Here is a 15,406-nt window from a genome sequence, read left to right as displayed (position 1 = left end):
AGAATTGTTTGCTGCAGCTGTCTCCTCAATCTCCTCTTGGATAACACGTCTCTGTAGAAGCCACGTGTAAAAGTAAACACAGGACCCATTGTGTCAGATTTCCGACTAGGTTTGTTTGAAAGTGTTTCTATTGTGTTTTCTATTGTGACCTTGAACAGATGTATAGCTGTTGTGAGTCCTAGATATAACAGAAGTGTAACCAAGCTCGATCATGGTGCCATAATTGAGTCTTCTACCAGTGTAGAGTCTTGATACAGAGCTGTGATACTTAAAGTGCAAATGTGTCTTTATTAAATAAGCAAAACAACAACTGCATTACTGGTCTATTCGCTAAGATGGGAGGTCCAAACGACATTCTGTTTCTTGGTAGTTGCTGGACTCTCTCCCTTTCCTGCTTTTTCTCTCACCTCCTCTTGAGATTTGGATGGGTACGGATGGGGGGACTGCATGGAGGAAAGTGCTAAATTAGCTGGCTGATCTGTGCTCATTGCCGCATACACATCCCCCTATTACCACGGCCCGGGCGCCGCTTAATATTCCGGGCATGGCGAAGCGCGTCTAGATAGCAGATTTATCAAATGGGAAAATGAATGTATGATGATCAGTTAAATTGAAAATCAGCGCCCGGGTGACAGACCGCGCTGACACCTCGGTAATTAGAAAGAAAAATGATGGCGTCCGAATGCATAATAGAGCAAAAACAATTTACGCCCATACACACTACACCCCCCCTCGAGCTCCATCCCCACCCGCCCACCTTCAACGCTGTAATGACCGTGCGTTCAAATTGAAAATTTCTCCCAGGATGAAATTGAATTCATAAAATGTGATGCATGAGGGATGTTTGTGTTGTCCCGCTCTCTCACTCGCTTCCTCTGTCCCGTTCAGTCTTTAACTTTCCCCGAAAATTGAACCAATAGAGTGGATGCTAAAGGTTAGAGGTCGGTGTCTGTCATATACTTTGTCCCCCAGTAGCAAGCAATGATGGACGAATGAAACAAGAGATGAAACAACCCAAAGTATATGCTATTAAAGCCCACCACATTACCCAGTATTACCGTAATTTTCTTGTTTTCTATAAATCATTATGCACTTGCCAGCCAATTCATTAGATACAAAAAATATACAATAATATACAAGAAATACAATAAAATTCCACCTTTACAGCTGTTTGAAGCACTTTGCAATTCTACACCATAGTACAACATAGTGTGTGTTTTTGAACACCATCTTGATGATCGACAACATTGCGCATAACAATCTAGTCCATTTGCCCTGTACAGTATCATTTAATGGAATTGAGTGCCCAGACAAAGCATCTCATGCATTACTGACTCAGTCTCTTTGTATTTTTAATAGTGTGTGACTGCTAAATAACCTACCATGGAGCCAAGCTGAGGAGCAGCTGCAGTGTCAGCAATTAGACAAAGAAGGTAAGGGTGTTGGATTTTTGCTTCGATTTTTGAATTATTTGATTTTCGTTGGATTTTTTGGAGCAAATAACTGATACTAACCAAGATACCAATGTAAAGTATTTTCTGGACTATAAGTTGCTCCGGAATATAAGTCGCACAAGGCGAAAAATGCATAATTAGGTAGAAAAAAACATACATAAGTCGCACTGGAGTATAAGTCGCATTTTTTGTGGGTAATTTATTTTACAAACTACTTTCAAACTACTAAAACCGACATTACATGTTCTAACAATAAAAGAATAGAGAACAGGCTGAATAAGTGTAAGATATGCTAACACAATGGTTATTCAGCTACACAAAAAATAAACATCAATCGTCCAGTGTTTATGTAACATAAACAGTTTTTTCATTTATAAGTCGCTCTGGAGTATAAGTCGCAGGAACAGCCAACCTATGAAAAAAAGTGTATATTGGTATACGGTATATTGTTAAATGGGGTGTTGGTCAAAACTGAGCAATCAATATGTTGCTTTTTTGTTGTAAATCATATTCAAAAATGTAGCAAATTAGATATGTATGTTTTAATTACATGTGCTTAATTCAAGGAAGATATTTTAGTCATACGCGCTATATAGGTCTTTGCTATAAGGGAAGCTCAAATATTTTGTAATTAATCGGCCTCTTAATCTAACCGATTAAAGACTGTAAAGCATTTTTCCTTCAAAAAAAAAAAAAAAGAATTAACGATTTAATGTGATTGTTTCGGTCAAAGGGGACGTTTCCTGAGGCCTTATGGGAAAATAATGTCCTTATGAATTAAATAATAGGGTTATTACTTTCATTGATTTTGGCTGTCTGGGAATTTAGTGTTTAGCTCGGGTCTTAACGCAGCCTCCTCCTCCTCTTGCTCTCTCCTCATCCTGTTGTCTAATTATTTTCCTATAAGCCGCCTGCTTCCTGCAGCGCAAACAGCACACTCACTGGGCAAAAATTATGTAAATATTATTAAAGGGACTCGGGCGCGGAAATTCATTTTAGCTTGGCTCTGCAGAGTAAAGCCTCCGTCCCTCGGATCCTGCGTCAATTTATTTGCAAATAAAGGCGCGGTGACCGGGAGGGATCAGGGATATTTAGGCGGCCTGTCAACGCGGCTCCTCTGTGCACACGCCGACCAGAATTAATGGTTTTAATAATTGGGATTTCACTTTCCAGAGAACTGGGTGGCGTTTATAAGCACCTAATCTTAACATGCTCTTTTCTAAGAAATCCCTCTGGTATCCATGAGCATTTTTAGATCATTTTCAAGGATGCTCAAGCACCTCTAACATACAAAATAGGACATATAGCAACAACAATAATGCATTTAATGATGATTTCCTAGCAATTTAAGAGGAATCTCAAAATATTTGGGGGCAAAAAGATGTGTATATCAAAATTAGATGGCCACCATAAATCATTGTTCACACTACAAGTCCCAGAATGCATTGAGTGTTGTCATGTAGCTGCCTCTTTGCTACTAGCTCCATCTGAGCATCTGGTGTAATTCGTTTGAACACAAACGGGTTTAAAACACCATGTAAGCCATGTAGTGTATAATTATTACAAATGTCCATCAAATGTCTGTTTGTCACAAGTCTTGTAAGCTGGCGGTGATTAGATTAGCTTCAGTTTACGCGCTAGTTAAAGCACAAGCAGAGAGCTTCTTGTGCAGATGTATTTTTAACCTACAGAATTGGTATTTAGATCACTTTCCCCCCTTATATTATCATAAACAAACAATAGATCCACTTTCATTCACTCTAAGTCGGCTTTAAACGCCACTGTTGACCATAAGTGCCTATTTCCATTGAGATTTGTAAGTGACATATTTGATTCTACGTTTTTACCAAATTCATTAAGTACTAATATTTATTATGTAAGTTATTATGGTGTGTGTAAGCCAGAGCCTGGAATATCTCTTTATTTGCAACTCATTGACATACAAAACTTTCCACTGAACAGCCTTTTTTGGCATTATAATTTAATTTATTTAACATATTTATATTTTTTCACACCTTGTTACATTCAGGGGCTATGATTTTAGTGTTGTATTATAACTGAGGCCAAAGAACAAAAATCTGATCCCAAAACATCTTTCTTAGTTTGAGCCCCCTACCCAAAAAAATGATTAATATGAGTCCTCAGTCCCCATCTTTCCATTTTTTCCTTTCCTGAATCTTTATCTGGCTCACTCCCAGAGGGCCCCCCCACAATAAAAACAAATGACGAGGGGCCCCGGTACCTTTTGTGAAGGGAGGGGGTGCAAAAAGGCAGGCAGGCAAGCAGGCCGTACGCCTGTCCTATTATGTGCGACACATGATCAATAGGGCGATAAGGCAGCGACATCAATATAAGCGACAGAACAATGAGGGATATCATCGAACATCTATCTTAATATAGCCTGCTACAAGGGCCGCCTGACAAGCCGCCAGCTCATGAAAATTCCGCCCCACGAATCACCCACCCCCTGTCCCACCCAAACCCCCCCCCCCATACGCTCAATAGTCTATGCGCACACACGCATGCAGGCGGCGAAGCGCGTGCACAAGCACCGTGCAGCTGGCTATTATTCCCCCATTTCAATTTGACACCCATGCCTTTCATGCTAATTCTATTATTGTAGGAAGTTTATGTGATTCCATATCACTAGAAATCACTAATGTCTAATAACCCTTTGGGCTGAGAAGGGGCGGGTGGGGGAGGGGGGCTGCCTGGAGACCCTGCAGCAGCCAGTGGGAAAATAATTACTTTCATATCAAAACTCTGCAGGAGGTGCAGGGTCCTATAGCCGGTGGCCACTAACCTCATTCCGGGCCGGCCTTTTTCAAATGAATAAATTTGTTAAAGCAATAAATACAAACAGCCAGACGATGGTGAGCTACGAACGGCAAAGATGGAGGATTTGTCTGTTTTAAGTCGCCGCCCCCCCCCCCTTCCCTTCTCTTCTTGCTCCATGCCTGCAAAGACAGCACTCACTTTTTAAACAATAGCTTTTATTTATCAAAACGTTTACATATAAATATCATTTTCTCCTTTGTACAATATCTGAGGATTTCCGTTGCAAGTAAAGATGTTTTCTTTTACAGGTTTTGCTCGACCAAAAGGAGAAAACCTGCATCTGATGATGAGGGTGATGAAGAGGGTTAACCTCAGGATTTTGGACAGGTGATTTAAAAAAGTAGGCGGGAATTAAAGCCCCTTTTCCACCAAGATGCGCAGTTCAGTTCTCAATGGATAGTACGCATTTTTTTTTACCACCATTGCTGAAAGTTCTGCAGAGTGCTGAAATAGTGATTTAGTGACTTTTCTTTTGGGTTGCCAAATGTCCGAGAGGGTGGAGCTGGGCACATTGCAGTTCATTAATTGGGTGTCAGGCAATGAATGAATGAATGACTTTAGCCCCTTTTACACAGTTCCACTGTTACACTGTTCTGCATATCGTATCAAAGCTGTGACAGAGCTGGGACTACACCGTGTAAAGGCTGTAAATGCCAAAAATGGTGGGACAGCTGTGTGAAACTGGCTCATACACAGTTGCAGCAATAGTCTGTCTTCACTGTGTTCTGTATGAAAGGAAATTTTGTTGCACGCCACTGTGTCGGTAATCCACCTTTGCTGGGTTCTTGTGAAAGATTATTGTCATATCGATGTTGACTGAGTCACACACAACTGTGACCTCGCCTCCACTGGGTTCTGTATGAAAAGTAACTCATCTGTTACAGCTCTGTGTAGTAGAGCCTCTTGTTGCACTTCTATGATGCCTGTATGTTGTTTGTTTAGTGCACCAAATCAGGGTTTATCGTTCCCAACTGTACCTAAGCGAACTGAACTGTACTGCTTGGTGGAAACGCGTGTATTCCTGATATGTTTGCAAGCATCTACTGTATGCAGAGCTTTGGGAATGTTTGAACAGTCCACTCTCAGAACAAAATGTACCTTTAAGGAGTACAAACCTTAAAGGTTTTTTTTTATCCATTAAGCCTTTGACAGCTCAGGAACATTCCTGTACCTTTAGCGGCCCTGGATGTGGTACCATTGAGTCTACCAATCAGCTCTATGAGGTACATTAGTGTAGACGGTACCTTGTAGGAGGAGAATTGACTCCAACTGTGCCCCTTATTTCTGACAGTGTCTGAGCAAGCATGCGTTAGTCCATATCCACATCCTCGCCATCTGTTTTGGGTGCATCTCTACAGTCTGTGTTTATGCTGAGACACTCTGAGAGGTCTGGAGATGCTGGCTCTTCTTTAGCGCCCCGCTCCTCTTTCGCACTCTGTTCCTCTTTCACGCTCTGCTCCTCAGCTTGGCAGTCGGTAGTCAGCTTGGCCTCTGCTTGCATCTCGTCGGAATTGCCACACTGCAAGGACGTCAGAGAGTCGGGAAGCACACCACAGTCGCCAGCATGTTCCTCTGAGTCGCCTCTATTGCTATCAGGACCGTGGTGGTTGGGTGTTTTATGATCCGTGGTTGTAGGCTTAGTGAGACTGCAAGAAAGGTCAGTGGGAGTCTGTTCAAGGCTTTGTCCGAGGTGGAGCCTGTTGCCCTCCTGACATGGCGCCGCCTTCAAGGCCGTTTGTGGCACAAGAAAGCCAAGGGGCTGATGGGTAATGGGGTAAAGCAAAAAGTGGCCTTTACCCACCAGTGTCCTCTGAGTGGGCAGAGAGAAGTCCAGCTGTGGTTTCCGTCGAGGCGTGGCGTCCGAGAGAAGGCTCTCCACGCTGAAAGGGTTGCGCTTCTGCAGGGCCGACGACCTCGATCCTGCAGGACTACCAGAGCTGTGCGTGCTTTCCGGAGAAACCTGCTCTGCTTCTCTTCTTTGGTTTTGGTGGTTGAAGTGTCGTGTTTGGTCACAGCTGGATTCGGTTTGGTGTCGTACTTCGGCGCCTCTCGTTGTCAGGGGAAGTTCCATGTGAATATTCCCGTTCAGGCCTGAAGAAGGCTGCTGCTCGCTGTCGGTGAACTGCGACACACCACTGTCGCTTTCTGAACCGCCGGGTGTGTGGAAGCTGTCACCTTGCAGAAGTTTGTTTTGTGACTTGAGCAGCTTCCGCTCTTGTTTGCGTTTCTTCTTCTCTGCACGTTCTTGTTCCCGCCGCGCAATCTCCTCAGGGTCCATGGGCTCACCGCTGCATGTGGTTGGATGGGAGTTGTGCGCAGGCCGACCAGGCCCTTTCTTTGTGTTCTCCTTCTTTCTCCACTTAGCACGTCGGTTCTGGAACCAAACCTGTGCACACAAGACGGATTTACTTGTCAGCAAAACAAAACACATGCTACAAATGACTTCACTAACTAATTCAATTTTTTTTAATGAAAATTAATTTGCAACAATCGAGGAATTAAAGTCAAGACAACAACTGTAAACCATAAACTAAGTCTTCAATTAGTTTAATTCAAGTGTCGAGGTGCAAAAAAAGAGGCTGAGAAACGGCAAATGAAAAATGTATTAACATTTAAACACACAAAGAAAACGAAATATTTTAAGAAACTAGGAGGAACAAACATGAATTACGTCACAAAATAGATTATATGAGATTACCTTCAACACATCCATCCATTTTAACTATTTTCTATTAGATAACTCGCCAATTATCTGTCATTAAAATCTCCATAAACAACATCTCAAATTCAAACATTTATAATAATATCCCCATAAAATACACAGCTTCTGTTGAACAGATTATTATTCTAAAATATTGTATAAATCACCACATTGTTAAAGTAATTGCCAATGCTTTGGAAGTTTTTTTAGTGGGAAAACACAAAAAAAAACTGAGTCACAGTTGACTAGGACATATACAAGAGTTGAATGACACAATGTGTTAAACTGAGGATGTAGGCATTTTACCAGTTTGTTTTGGTTTTGAAAAAAAGTCAAAAAACTAACTAGGCCAATAAATTTAACAATGTCAAAACCTCTCCATCATTAAGTGAATGGTATACCATTCAACATGTTGCTTTTAACTTGTTTGACCATACAATGTCTGTGTGCATGGTTGTATACTTGCAGCAGGTTAGGAGATTTAAGTAGTCGTTTCGCAATAATCATCAATGACTTTGCTTAATTGCTAACTCCATCAATTAGATCTAATTGCACCCTAACTAATTGGCAGCGTCTCTCCACTACCACCCCCAGCCAATCCTACAAGCCCCCCGCTCTAAGGGGCTCACGTCCCTCTCACGCCCGCCTGGGAGAGTCTCCCTGGCCGGCTGCTGGGCTCGCTCAGGGCCGCGTGTTGGCCGCTGATAAGGTTGGACGAGTGAGAGGCGCATAATGAGGACGAGGCGCTGACACGGTGCGACAATGTGGATTGTTGATGTCGCAAACCTGCGATAAAGGAGCGTGTTAAGCGGCTTGAGGATTGAATAATCTCAGGTTTAGGTGCAAAAATCCGCAAAATACATAAAAGCCACCGCGGGTTGTGCATGTTAGCTAGAAAATGCAAAAGAACACTTTTGCTTGTGCAGATACAACAAACCAAATATGCTTCTTATTTCCTGAAATGCAATATATATTAGTAATAATTTATAATGTGGTCATTCATTTATTAGTTAATAAGATAATCATGCATTAATACTGTTGGTATTTATTCCTATTGCTACATTAACCGGTAAATGTATTGTAATTATTATTATTAGAGGTAGTATATTTATTAACATACATACTAGGTGATCAACGTTTCAAAATGAACTAATTACAGTAATCATAATTTATTTTAATTATAAATATAATTATTATTAGTGTGTTTATTAAAAATAAAAACTACTCACAATTTGTATGCGTTTGTGAATCGCTATACTTATTTTATAAAATAATTGTATCTACTTGTAAAGATGGAAAAATATTATTTTCCATCGAGTAGGCTCAGCAAATAGCCTAGTTTTTATTAACCCCTAAATCAATAGGTTGTGTCCATGCATAATTCACAGGCGACCCTTCTTTATTGAAGCTTTGGTAATTGACAAATAGCACGCCCCCACCCCCTCCCCAGTATGTAAAGGGATGGCCTTCACTGGCCACCTCCTAAACAAACAGCCTTGGAACATTTCCTGGCATCTTTTAGTGGTGTTGTGCCGCACTGAATTTAAAAAAAAAAATAATGTAAAAAATATATATATCCGACTAGAAATGGCTAATTACCTGAACCCTGGACTCCACCAGGTCGAGCCTGAGGGCCAGTGCCTCCCGCATGAACACATCAGGGTAGTGGCTCTCGTTGAAGGCCTTCTCCAGCTCCTCCAGCTGCCAGCCTGTGAAATTGGTCCTGGTTCTTCTCCGTTTACAACCAGGACTTTCTTTGTCTGGGTCCCCGGGATCTGTTGGAGAATTGTTACATCATCATTGATGTCAAGGAAATCTATAATTGACTGACAGCTTCGCCAATTAGTTGATAAATTACTCTTCTGTGCTGCAGCTTAATTAGATATTTTTGTACAAAAGCTTCTAACTTTTCGTTCCAGAATCAGTTGGATGGGATTTGCTGCTGTGTTATTAGGCAACCAATAGCAGTTTGGCACCTTTTATTAAAGCATACAAAGGAAGGAGCACATAATTAATTTCTGTAAAATCAAGCAAATATTGTAATATTTAAAATACTGTACATACAACATACATATTGTTTCTAATCAGTTGTCATCGATTATTGCACTTAAAGCTTATCATGATAAAATTACGAATAAAAGAGGTACCTTTTTAAATATACAATTATACATCCACGGTGGGTGAAGATGGAGACCTTACCGGAGAGTTTGTACGGTCCGTCGGGCGACAAGAGCCCGCTGGAACTGACCACCGAGGCCGAGCAGGAGCCGTTAAGTAATCCGTCTATAGAGAAGGGGACCGCGGCCGCAGATTGAAGCTGGTGCGCGCTGGCGAGCTCGTAGACGTGCTGCTGGGAGTGGTGGTGGTGATGTTGCTGGTGATGCTGATGCTGCTGGTGGTGGTGGTGAGGACCGAGCGGGTACGGAAAACCCACCAGCCCGCCTAAGGAGCCTCCGAAGTGGGCGTGAGGATGATGCTCGAGGACGCGACTGTCCATGCTCGCCCGGGCTGCATGCGGCGGGGCCGAAGTGAGGATGCGCAGGAGGGGGCAGTGTGTGGCTGAACATGCAGTCAGCAAAGCAGGGAATGATCGGAAAAGAAGGTCGGGAGCTGATGTGTTGTCTCCCGCGGCCACGGATGAGCGTGTGGAAAGCCGGCAGCGACGTGTTGTGGTTCAGCCGGAGATGTCAAGATCGCTTCCCCCGCCTCTTAGAGCCAGCTCATTAGGACTCCCCCATCTGCTCGCGGGACCAATAAGAAACCTTAATGGCCGTGTGACATCACAAGGCTTGGAGGATTCGAGGGGTGCGAGCGTTGTTAGGGTTTTTTTCTTTACTTTTACCCCTCAGCTGGGTCGATCAGCAATTACAAATGGTATGACCCATTCATTCATTCATTTATTCATCAACATGCCCAAAAATGCAGCTGGACAATGGCAAAACACTCAAAAATGCAGCAGAATCCAATGCAAGACGTGTGTATTTCATTTTATTATCATGTAGTTTTTTGATTTGCACTGGACAATAACTGCAATGCCTCATACTGAGAGCAGTTACTCCTAATTTGGCTACTTTATTCAGCCAAAAGCACTATTTTGTATTACTATTGGAAGCAGCTCTATTTAGCATGTGATTGCACAAATCGCTATTGGGATGTCACGAGACGGGATATGAGAACGAGACGAGATTTTAGCATTAATTTTAACAAAAGAGGCTGTATGAGTGGCAGAAGGGGTGCTCCAAGGTACTGACACCGATGCACAGAGTGAACTCTCCTCTTGCCTGTTTGGAGGCAAAAGGTGAGGAAAACAGACATGCATGCACTTGGCAATATATTGGGGGCCAGCAATATTATCATGTGTATTTTCAGTTATTTTGTAATTAATAAATTTATTTATTATTGTCCGAGGCCTTGTGCCGATGGGACAATTATTTCTAAATATGAAATCTTGTCAAGTTCTTGCGCCCCCCTACAAATTGCAAAAGTAAAATCAATTTAAAATTAAAAGTTGCAAGCAGCTTTAACCGGGATAAACAGGCCCTCACACCCCTGTACAACTGGGGGGGTCAGCAGGCACGAAGTGGGCAAAATGCAAGACTTACACGAGTATGGCGCTATAGGCTTCTCAAGCAGAACCTTCATGTGCATACTATATAGCCACGAGGGTGCGCATCTGAGTCAATGCATACACATGGTGACCAACTGGGCAGTGACCTAACCCAGTATGGAGATGATCTGACCATCTGTAAGGTAGTTATGAATCGAAAACCCTGTTTTTCAATTCCATGGAGTAATTAGCTAGCAGGAAACAAGGCATCCAAGCCGCACAAACGCTTGAAATTTTGGTTCCCTTTAACGAGAAAGGATGACAACAGGGCAACTTTCACTACTTGCAATGTGGATATTTTATCAAAGGGATGAAATACAACAAAAATGCGCAAACATTTGCACGCACAGCATGCAATAACTTAGAATGAATATTGCAATCTGTGTGTGCAGGCGTCCTCCAACTTGTCTGAGGGTGTTCTCCACAGCCAGAGACACCTTAAGTCCAGGAAGAAGCAAATATGTACATTTTTCTGCAAAAGAATTGTTCATTCTTCAAAGTTTATGGTTGCAGCTTTGCTCAATGCACACTTCCATTGGGCTTGAATTGACTTATATTTGGCCAGTCTGGCTGACGTATGTATGTTTATTTAGTGCTCAGCTCATATATCCTTTTAAAATTAATTATTTTAATTTCTTTTGGCAAGATATTCTGCAAGTTACTGGACACCTGTGAAGTTATTGCGTATACCGTATATAAGACATACAGTGGTGTGAAGAAGTGTTTGCCCCCCTTCCTGATTTGTTTTGTCACATGTAAATGTTTCAGATCATCAAACTAAGTACTGAACACACTTTTAAAGTCATGCCACAGCATCTTAATAGGATTTAGGTCAGGACTTTGACTATAGGCCACTCTAAAGTCTTCATTTTGTTTTTCTTCATCCATTCAAAGGTGGACTTGGTGGTGATTGTTGTCCTGGTGCAGAACCCAAGTTTGTTTCAGCTTGAGGTCACCGGACATTCTCCTTCAAGATTTCTTGGTAGACTGCAGAATTCATGATTCCGTTCATCACAGTAAGTCTTCCAGGTCCTGAAGCAGGTAAATAACTTCAGACAGTCGCACTACCACCACCATATTTTACAGTTAGTATGCCCCTTTTTCTGAAGTGTCAGATGTAATGGGGGACACACCTTCAAAAAGTTGAACATATGTCTCGTCAGACAAAGGTCTTTGGGATCATTAAGATGTTTTCAGCAAAAATGAGACTAGCCCTGATGTTTTTTTTGTTTCGCAGTGGTTTTCGTCTTGAAACTCATACCATACAGACCATTTCTGTCCAGTGTCTTTTTATGGTTGAGTCATGAATACTGACCTTAGCTGAGGCAAGTGAGGTCTGCAATTCTTTGAAAGATGTTTTTTGTGGCCATCCACTCCTGGGAAGGTTCAACACTATTCCATGTTTTTGTCATTCGTGGATAATGGCTTTCACTGTGGTTCGCTGGAGTCCCACCTTTTCCAGAATGATAGATCTCAATTAATCACAGTTATGTTTTAACTTCATTTAGTGTTTAGTTGTGTTGTCATTGATTAATATTGAAATTTATTTAAACATTTTATTATGACAAACATGCCAAAAAATAAGAAATCAGGAATGAGACCTGGCAAAAATAGCGATGGTAACTAATTTATTTAATTAATTAGGGAAAAATCCTTACTGTAATTAATGCATCCTCATTATGGCCAGCCACGTCTCTCCCTTATGACGATAGACGGTGCTCCCCACAGACTCACACAGATTCTGATGCTCTTTTATAACTTTATTTTGACCTGAACACATTAACAGCAGTCCAATTCCAACACCATATATGTATCTCCAACTCCAAACAAACACGTCTCTTGTTCATTTGTTATTGCAATGACACTTCCTCATTATCACTAGACAGACCGCAAGATGCATTCACAGCCACTCCAAACATCACAGCAACATCTTTAATAAGCGTGTATGTGTGGTCTAAATGAAGAGAAATGCCAAGAAAATCAGTAAGTGAATATTCACATCACTCACTTTGTAACTCCTAATGCGGAAGTACAATTTACTGCATCTAAATATACCCGGAAACCCCAGAATATTCACTCAAAATGTGAATTAAACTTAAATGACATGGTGTCCATGAACACAACTCCTCACTGCTCATAATAACACAGTTACACAATGTCTGATTCAAATATTTTGCTATTAAATAAACCAATGTTAGGTAAGTCGATTTTCAGATGCGTGTGCCATCTCTTAACTTGATTAAAAATTTCAGTTAATTTTTCAGTTAAATTTTCAGTTAAGTTGTTAATACATACAAATATGCCGTGTTCTTTCAATAAAATACAGTAAAAAAAATGCATATTTCAGGCACAGTGTGATTAATCATAATTAATGTGAAAACTGTGATTAATCTGCTTAAAAATTTTAATCATTTGACATGAGATATATATATATGATATATATATGACATATATATATGACATGATATATATATATATATATATATATATATATATATATATCACATATTTTTCAGACTATAAGTCACACTTTTTTTCAAAGTATGTTTCGCTGTTCCAGCGAGTTATACTCCAGAGCAACTTATAAATGAAAAAACTGTTTATGTTACATAAACACTGGACACCCTTTCTGTTCATGTTTATTTTTCATGTAGCTGAATAACCATTGTGTTAGCATATCTTACACCTATTCAGCCTTTTTTCTATTCTTTTATTGTTAGAACTTGCCTTCCAAGAGGACGTAATGTCTCTTTTGGTCAAGTAGTAAAATAAATTACCCACAAAAAATGCGACCAGTGCGACTTACATATGTTTTTTTTCTACATAATTATGCATTTTTGGCCTTGTGCGACTTATACTCCGGAGTGACTTGTAGTCCATAAATATATATTGAGGGGGGTGAGGGGTGAGAGACAAAGTGATAGCTACTGTATATAACTACTGTATATAATTTTGACTAGCTAGTGATATGCAGGATTTGGAGTTTGACACTTCATGGTTTCCGATTGGTTTTTAAAGTACGTGCACTTTTCAAAAATGTGCAAAAAAAATTATACTACTACAGAATCAGTCACCATCAGACACTCCCATTCCATGTGTTGTTGGTTTTAATGAAGGCAGGAATTATATTTATTACTAGTTTTCCTTCACAAAGATGATGTATTAAATTAAACATGTGTTTATTAATGTCAAGACAAGACACTGTGCAGCCACTAGAAAGGAACATAATTCGTCCTCTGCTACCAAAAGCAACTCAGACTGCAGAAAGCTACATCTACTGCAATGCTAAAATCAGGGGTGGACGACCTACCCTCAAGAGCATCCAGATCATGCCCACTATGCAATTCTAAAAAGAGCTGTTGAAAAAGCCCCAGAACAGTTAATCATTTTCATAAATATAGTTTGGCCCATGGAGGCCCCTGATAGGATAAATGATCCACAGCCTTCATACAATCTCAGAAAGTCAGCTGTTAAGGAATGTTTTTTTTTTTTTTTATGCCGGTTTCCAAGTGACAATCATTCCGAGCGATATATGTCGTGTGTGTGTGTGTGCTTTAAATAAGCTAATTATCCAGTTGAGGTCTTGTCTAATGGCCCTCGACTTGAAGTGTGCATTGGAAAACGGGAGGTGTTGAAATTTGCAGTCATGAAAAGGGGCCAGCACCAACTGGCTGTGCGGCCCTCATCTCCAGTGACGGCGGTGGAGGGAGGCTGGGGGGGCTTGGGGGGTGTAAGAGAAAAAGATTATACATATAAATTGTAAACGGTGTCGCTGGGGCCAAATCTTGCCCGAGGCGGTGACTGCTTCATTTTGTGTTAAATTTCTTGACAGAGAGACACCGGCGTGCTGGTGAATACTGAATGGTAATCAGAGCTGCTTGAATAAGTGCCCCCCCCCCCCATCCTTCCTGCCCCTCCCTTTCTCCTTCCATTATACTGTGAATTAATTCGACTTTATTTATCCAATTTCTGCAGCTGACAGAATGTTAATTTGAGTTGAGATTTCTCTCTGCTGTTCCACGCGTGACCCCGCGGCCCCGGGATTGGCGTGTTGTAATAACCCGAATCTTTCACCAGAAGCTCCGATAATTGTTACCTTATTAGCATGTAAATTGTTTAATTAATATTATTATGAAGAAGCATATAATCCCCTCCGTTACTTGACCTGCAAGTGGGCTCCTCTGCATTTAAATGTCTTGCTTGTTAAATGGCCTCTTTAATGTCGCCTTATAAACCTCTTCCTGCAATCTTAGGCAACTTTGAGCACTTAAGTGGTGCTTTTGATGTCGCCCCATCTCCTTCTTTATGTCCCTGCTGCTCTCCCTGATGCCTATTTATTTTCCTGACATCAAAATCTATCGCTTTCTTGTCATTTGCTTATAAAAGCTTTCTTTCACAAAGGCCCTCGCCCCCACCCCTCTCTCTCTCTCTCTCCACTCTCCCGGCGGCGGTGCGAGCCAAACGCATGCGGCGCTCGATGAAAAGCAGCCCTTGACATGAGGTCCCATGAGAGTGCACCATTTAAATTTGCTTTTCTTCCTTCCTCCTCCCTCTTTTTTTTTCATTTGCAGGGTACGAGTGACATTGTCAGATGCTAGCTTTAATTAACTTGATAATAAGATGGCCGATTCACATAGAAGGCTAGCCACCAGCCCCAAACAAGCCTCCCATCTTCAATGAGCAGGCACCGCAACTACATCCACATTCTGAATACAAACATGAAACAATGCAGCTAAGTAACTGTCATCACATTGTCATATTGTAACCATAAATAATATAATAAATAAGGCGTGTCCTCGAGGCAAC

The 15,406-nt window shown here is 41.3% G+C and overlaps 1 protein-coding gene and 1 long non-coding RNA gene across 2 annotated transcripts; one reads left to right on the top strand and one right to left on the bottom strand.

The window, feature by feature from the left end:
- Positions 1-1,403: 1,403 nt before the first annotated feature.
- On the top strand, positions 1,404-9,018 carry LOC131143218 (uncharacterized). The gene is made up of 3 exons (XR_013628195.1): positions 1,404-1,433; positions 4,541-4,619; positions 8,614-9,018. It is a non-coding gene; the product is annotated as an uncharacterized LOC131143218 (long non-coding RNA).
- On the bottom strand, positions 4,468-9,645 carry LOC131143202 (homeobox protein unc-4 homolog). Its single transcript, XM_058091736.2, has 3 exons — positions 9,193-9,645; positions 8,593-8,768; positions 4,468-6,678 (listed from the first exon to the last, which is right to left on the bottom strand). The coding sequence occupies exons 1-3, from the start codon at positions 9,488-9,490 to the stop codon at positions 5,602-5,604; spliced, it is 1,551 nt and encodes a 516-aa protein (XP_057947719.2). The 5' UTR covers positions 9,491-9,645; the 3' UTR covers positions 4,468-5,601.
- Between the last annotated feature and the right edge of the window lie 5,761 nt (positions 9,646-15,406).

The sequence above is a fragment of the Doryrhamphus excisus genome, linkage group LG9 (genome assembly GCF_037039965.1).
Source record: "Doryrhamphus excisus strain RoL-2023G ecotype Guam linkage group LG9, RoL_Dexc_Guam_v1.1, whole genome shotgun sequence".
Classification (NCBI taxonomy): Eukaryota; Metazoa; Chordata; class Actinopteri; order Syngnathiformes; family Syngnathidae; genus Doryrhamphus; species Doryrhamphus excisus.
Note: the sequence above shows the minus strand (reverse complement) of the source record. Positions and strands in the feature narration are given on the sequence as shown.

Bases quoted from the DNA above. Each gene is read 5' to 3' on its own strand.
- LOC131143202 (XM_058091736.2), bottom strand. From the start codon at position 9,490: ATGGACAGTCGCGTCCTCGAGCATCATCCTCACGCCCACTTCGGAGGC. The intron at 8,769-9,192 runs GTAAGGTCTCCA...ATTCTCCAACAG, and splicing joins CGGACCGTACAAACTCTCCG to ATCCCGGGGACCCAGACAAA. The intron at 6,679-8,592 runs GTAATTAGCCAT...TTGTGTGCACAG, and splicing joins TGGTGGAGTCCAGGGTTCAG to GTTTGGTTCCAGAACCGACG.